The 6077-nt window shown below is 35.4% G+C and overlaps 1 protein-coding gene across 1 annotated transcript; it reads left to right on the forward strand.

Moving 5' to 3' along the window:
• Positions 1-4063: 4063 nt before the first annotated feature.
• On the forward strand, positions 4064-5224 carry LOC133852462 (uncharacterized mitochondrial protein AtMg00810-like). Its single transcript, XM_062289257.1, has 2 exons — positions 4064-4193; positions 4290-5224. Exons 1-2 carry the CDS (start codon positions 4064-4066, stop codon positions 5222-5224), a joined length of 1065 nt encoding a protein of 354 aa, XP_062145241.1.
• Positions 5225-6077: the final 853 nt, after the last annotated feature.

Here is a 6077-nt window from a genome sequence, read left to right on the forward strand (position 1 = left end):
CTAAGCAAGTAAACGACAATCCGAAACAGTACATATGGCTTGAGCCCCTTTTTTAAAACATAAACTCAATCCTTCTGAAAGACATTCTTTCTTTTCAGTCTCAAAACATAACGACAAGAAGTCCAAATGCAATAATAAAACAACATTTAACGTTAAAAAACTGAAACATCAAATCACTTTCAACTTGCAAACATAAATCATCATAAGTTCATAACCATATCATATTAATCATCATATCATTTTATAACTTTTTCCTTTGGCCAAACTAGTACATTTAACCCTCGTTCCATTGAGGTTGACGCACAACATAAGACATCTGTAGCTCACTCTATGGCCATAGGGTGATTGAAATATACTGGAAAACCTACTTGCTCAACCAGGCCATGTTCTGGGTGGCACACTCAAGATATGGTTTTCATAGGTGATAGTCCATACACTTTTAGTGATACTTTGTATATCAATCTGGTATGTTAGTTACATACCAGCTGGCACGTTAGTTCTAGAATTTAGATTATTATTAGTTGAATCAGTTTAGTTTGTAGATGAATTATAGTTCATTCTTTCTGTATAAATACTTTGTTCTATAAGCAGTTTATTCATTCAGTACATTCAATATACAAGAGATCTTTTTTTCTCTCCAGAATACTTCTCTCTTTTCATCCTCTGTTTTCTCTGTTCTTGAGCTCATTCCTCATTTCCATTCTTGTTATTCATAATCTAATATGGTATCAGAGCCTAACATGGAAATACCTAATTCCTCTTCTTCTTCTTCCGCTGTTCTTCAAGATCAATCTTCGGATTCTCTTTTCATTCATCATGGAGAGTTCAATTCTGGTTTCTCAACCTTTGATTGGTGAGAATTATAATTCTTGGAGTCAATCAATGCTGATGGCTCTAAGTGCGAAAAACAAAATCTGTTTGATCGATGGTTCAATGCCAAAACCATCCGATTCTTCATCAACTTTCAAGGCCTGGACAAGATGCAATGATATGGTACTGAGTTGGATCATCAATTCAGTTTCAAAGGAGATCGCAGCTAGTATAATCTACATTGACAATGCTGAAGCTATGTGGAGAGACCTGAAGGAACGGTTTTCTCAAGGCAATGGCCCTCGTATTTTCCAGCTTCAGAAATCAATTGCTGCTATCACTCAGAATTCCAATTTAGTAAGCTCATACTATACTCAACTTAAAAGTATTTGGGACGAACTTTCCAATTATCGTCCAGTTCCTTTATGTTCTTGTGGGCATTGTATATGTGGTTGTATGAAGTCAGTCATCGACTTTCATCAACAAGAATACATTTACCATTTTTTAATGGGTTTAAATGATTCTTTCTTAAACATTCGTGGTCAAATCTTATTGCTTGAGCCACTTTCCCCTATCAACAAAGTATTTTCTTTGGTTTTACAAGAAGAGAGACAAAAAGAACTCTCTGGAGGAATTTTTCAAATTCTTCAATTTGTTGATAGTTCAGCCTTGATGTCAAGTAAATCTCCTACAGTCAATACTCAGAATGTTAAGTCTTTTTCACGCAAGAACAAGCCGACTTGTAGCCACTCTGGTGTGCTTGGTCACACAGTTGAAAAATGCTACAAAATTCACGGATTCCCGCCTGATTTCAAGTTCACTCGAAATAAGCCTGATAGCAACTCTTCTGCAAATCATGTTCAGATTGCAGACAATCCATCTCTGCCATTCACTCAAAGTCAATTTCAGCAATTAATGACATTCATGCAGAATAACCCAGCCTTCACACCTTCATCCTCATCCCTTCAAGCAGGTAGTATTTCAACTACTACATCTGATCGCCTGATTCAATCAAATGTAGGTAATCCTCTTAATTTCATTCATAATCAATCCATGAACTTAAATCCTCAGTACTCAGTTTTTTCCTCATATCATACTTCTGTTTTGTGTCAACCTCATACATGGATTATTGACACTGGAGCCACTGATCATATGATCAACTCCATTTCTCTTTTCACATCTATCACAGCCACCATTTCTAGCAAAGTGAAATTGCCTAATGGCAAATTTGCTCTTGTAAACCATATCGGTACAGTCAAAATTTCAGCACATTTAACACTTACAAATGTTTTATGTGTTCCTTCTTTTTCTTTTAATCTTCTTTCAGTTAGCAAGCTTGTTAAAACCTTCAACTTTTGTTTCATTTTCTTTGCTAACCACTGCTTTATACAGAATCTAACAAAATGGATGACGATTGGAGTGGGTAGAGAAGCAAATAGATTGTTCTACTTGCTGGAGAAACCTGCATTGCTTTCAACAGATGTATCTTCTTCTTCTTGTACTTTCAATTCTGTACCTTTTCAATTTTCTGCAAATGTCAAAACTGTTTCTACAGATATTTGGCACTATAGGTTGGGACATTTGTCTCATTCTAGACTTCAACTTTTACATTCCAATAATCCACAAATCTCATGTGATTTGTTGACTACTCCTTGTACAATTTGCCCTTTGGCTCGACAAAAACGATTATCTTTTCCTCATAGTATTACTTCTTCAACATCTATCTTTGATTTAATACATTGTGATATATGGGGTCCATATTCTGTTGGTTCTAGGAATGATCATCATTACTTTCTCACTATAGTTGATGACTATAGTCGATATACATGGATTCATTTACTGAAATCCAAAGATCAAACCAGAACTTACATTCAATCATTTTTTAACTTTGTTGAGACTCAATTCAGTTCTAAAATCAAAGTCTTACGTTCGGACAATGGTCCAGAATTCAATATGACAGAATTTTATTCTACAAAAGGGGTTCTACATCAACTTAGTTGTGTAGAATCACCTCAGCAGAATGCTGTTGTTGAAAGAAAACACCAACATCTTTTAAATGTAGCTCGTTCTCTTCGTTTTCAAGCCAATCTTCCGCTCATTTTTTGGGGAGATTGCATTCTAACTGCTGTATATCTTATCAATCGGATTCCAACTTCAAATTTATCAAACATTTCTCCATATGAGTTGGTTTATGTCAAACCTCCTACATATGATCATTTTAAAGTTTTTGGATGCCTTTGCTATGCTTCTACTCTATCTAGAAATAGAACCAAGTTTGATCCTAGAGCTAAACCCTGTATGTTTCTTGGTTATCCTTTTCAACAAAAAGGTTACAAATTGTTTGATCTTCATACACATTCAGTTTTTATTTCCCGAGATGTAATTTTTCATGAGTCTATTTTTCCATTTGCTGTTGGTCTCCTTAATCCTTCTTCCGATGGTGTTTTCTCTCCTTCATTATCTCCTACACAATCTGTTTTACCAAATGTCATTAATGACATTTCAGATATTCGAAATTCTGATATATCATCTGATCCTCAGCAATCACAATCGGTTCATCAGAATTCTTGTCCTACATATCAGCATCCTTCTTTGTCTTCTTCTGCTGATATATCTTTACCACCTACTCATACAATTACACTTCATGATATATCTTCATCTGTTGATATATCTTCACCACCTACTCATGTTTTTGCACCTCGAAGATCATCTCGTTTTAAACAAAAATCAGGTTATCTACAGCAGTATCATTGTCAACTTGTTTCTCATTCTTCTCCAAATTCTGATTTTGTGAAGTCTGATTCAGGTATTCAGTATTCTCTATCATCTTCTCTTTGTTATGATAAATTGTCTTCTTCATATCAAGCCTTTTGTCTATCAATATCTTCTACATATGAACCTCAATTTTTTCACCAAGCCAACAAACTTCAGCATTGGCGTGATGCTATGAATACTAAGATTGCTGCACTTGAAGATAACCATACTTGGGTTATTACAGATTTGCCTTCCAATAAAATTCCAATTGGATGCAAATGGGTTTATAAGGTAAAACTTAAGGCAGATGGGTCTATTGAGAGATATAAGGCCCGGTTAGTTGCTAAAGGTTACACACAATGTGAGGGCTTACACTCCGGTTGCAAAACTCACAACAGTAAGATGCCTTCTTGCTCTTGCTGCTTCACATGGCTGGTTTCTGCATCAACTTGATGTAAATAATACTTTTCTTCATGGCGACCTTAATGAGGAAGTTTACATGAAGTTGCCTCTGGGATATGTTGTTAAGGGGGAGAACAAAGTGTGTAAGCTTACTAAATCTTTGTATGGCCTCAAGCAGGCTTCACGGCAATGGTTTGCCAAATTTTCATCCACTTTGATCAATCATGGTTTCCTTCAATCAAAATAAGATTACTCATTGTTCACTTGATCTCAAGGAACCATCTTCATTGCTCTTTTGGTGTATGTGGGCGATATTGTCCTAGCTAGTAATGATGTTGATGCTATTACTCAACTCATTTCATTTTTGAACAACCAGTTTAAACTCAAGGATCTTGGTGATCTGAAATTTTTTCTTGGTTTGGATGTTGCTCGAACTTCAAAGGGTATTTCTCTTTGTCAAAGAAAATACACTTTAGAAATTCTGGAGGATACTGGTTTACTTGCTGCTAAACCCTCAAAATTTCCCATGAAATCTAACCTGAAATTATCTACTTCTAATAGTGATCTACTTGCTGATCCTGCTAGCTATAGAAGACTAGTTGGAAGACTTCTTTATCTCATCATTACTCGCCCGGATATATCTTATTCAGCGCAGATTCTAAGCCAATTTATGGCTAATCCACGGCAACCTCACATGGATGCAGCCACTCGAGTCCTTAGATACTTAAAATCTTCTCCTGGCCAATGTCTTTTTTATTCATCTTCATCAGTTTCACATCTTAAAGCATTTTTTTATTCTGATTGGGCCGACTGCCCGGACACTAGAAGATCCATTACTGGATATTGTGTTTTCTTGGGGGATTCTTTGATTTCATGGAAATCAAAGAAGCAACACACTGTTTCTCGTTCGTCTGCAGAAGCTGAATATCGATCAATGACAGCAACAACCTGTGAAATTACTTGGTTGCTGAGTTTACTATTCGATCTGCAAGTTTGTCATCCACAACCAGCTTTGTTATTCTGTGATAGTCAGGCGGCTCTTCACATTGCTGCAAATCCAGTCTTCCACGAGAGAACTAAACACATTGAGATAGATTGCCATTTGGTCCGAGACAAGATTCAGGAAAATGTCATTCGAACTCTTCATGTGAAGTCTCTTCATCAACTTGCTGATTTGTTCACTAAAGCTTTTGGTTCCAATCTTTTTACTCATCTATTGTCCAAGATGAACACCATTAATATTTTTGCTTCATCTTGAGGGGGAGTTTTAGTGATACTTTGTATATCAGTCTGGTATTTTAGTTACATACCAGCCGGCACGTTAGTTATAGAAGTTAGATTATTATTAGTTGAATCAATTTAGTTTGTAGATGAATTATAGTTCATTCTTTCTGTATAAATACTTTGTTCTGTAAGCAGTTTACTCATTCAATACATTCAATATACAAGAGATCTTTTTTTCTCTCCAGAATACTTCTCTCTTTTCATCCTCTATTTTATCTGTTCTTGAGCTCATTCCTCATTTCCATTCGTGTTATTCATAATCTGGTATACACCTTGATGTGGTTGGGCCGTGTTATCCTTATTCATATCATTGGTACCGCCATCATCATCTTTCTCAAGTGCAATAGGGTTAAGCCTATATAATTATAGAAACATGGCACGTGCTCACACATACATTTCATCATCATTTCTTAAACATTTCATTTCATAACTCTCTGTGTCAGTTCATATTGTAAGTGAGCATGTCCCATTTTTTCTCTCACACTATAAATTAAACTATCATAGACATTTTCCCGTTTTCATTGTACATACTCATATCAATTCCATTCATGAAAATAACATACAACATATATGCAATTTACAAGCTCACATCATTTCATGCATACGAAAATATCCAATTTATTTGCAAATTTATAGAATAAAAGTTGTACTCCCTTTTGTAGAGTGTTTCCTTACATTGTTCGCTTAATCCTTTGGTTTCCTTTCGTCGTCCCATTGCATTTTTATTGTATGTAATTTATCTTTCTTAGTAGTTTGGATTTTTCTTGTAACTTTGAAATTTCTAATTTCTAAATATAACACATGTTGGTGCCTTTTTTGGATCGTTG

Source organism: Alnus glutinosa, chromosome 1, assembly GCF_958979055.1.
Source record: "Alnus glutinosa chromosome 1, dhAlnGlut1.1, whole genome shotgun sequence".
In the NCBI taxonomy this organism is placed as follows: Eukaryota; Viridiplantae; Streptophyta; class Magnoliopsida; order Fagales; family Betulaceae; genus Alnus; species Alnus glutinosa.

Bases quoted from the DNA above. Each gene is read 5' to 3' on its own strand.
- LOC133852462 (XM_062289257.1), top strand. From the start codon at position 4,064: ATGAAGTTGCCTCTGGGATATGTTGTTAAGGGGGAGAACAAAGTGTGT. The intron at 4,194-4,289 runs GTTTCCTTCAAT...ATATTGTCCTAG, and splicing joins ATCCACTTTGATCAATCATG to CTAGTAATGATGTTGATGCT.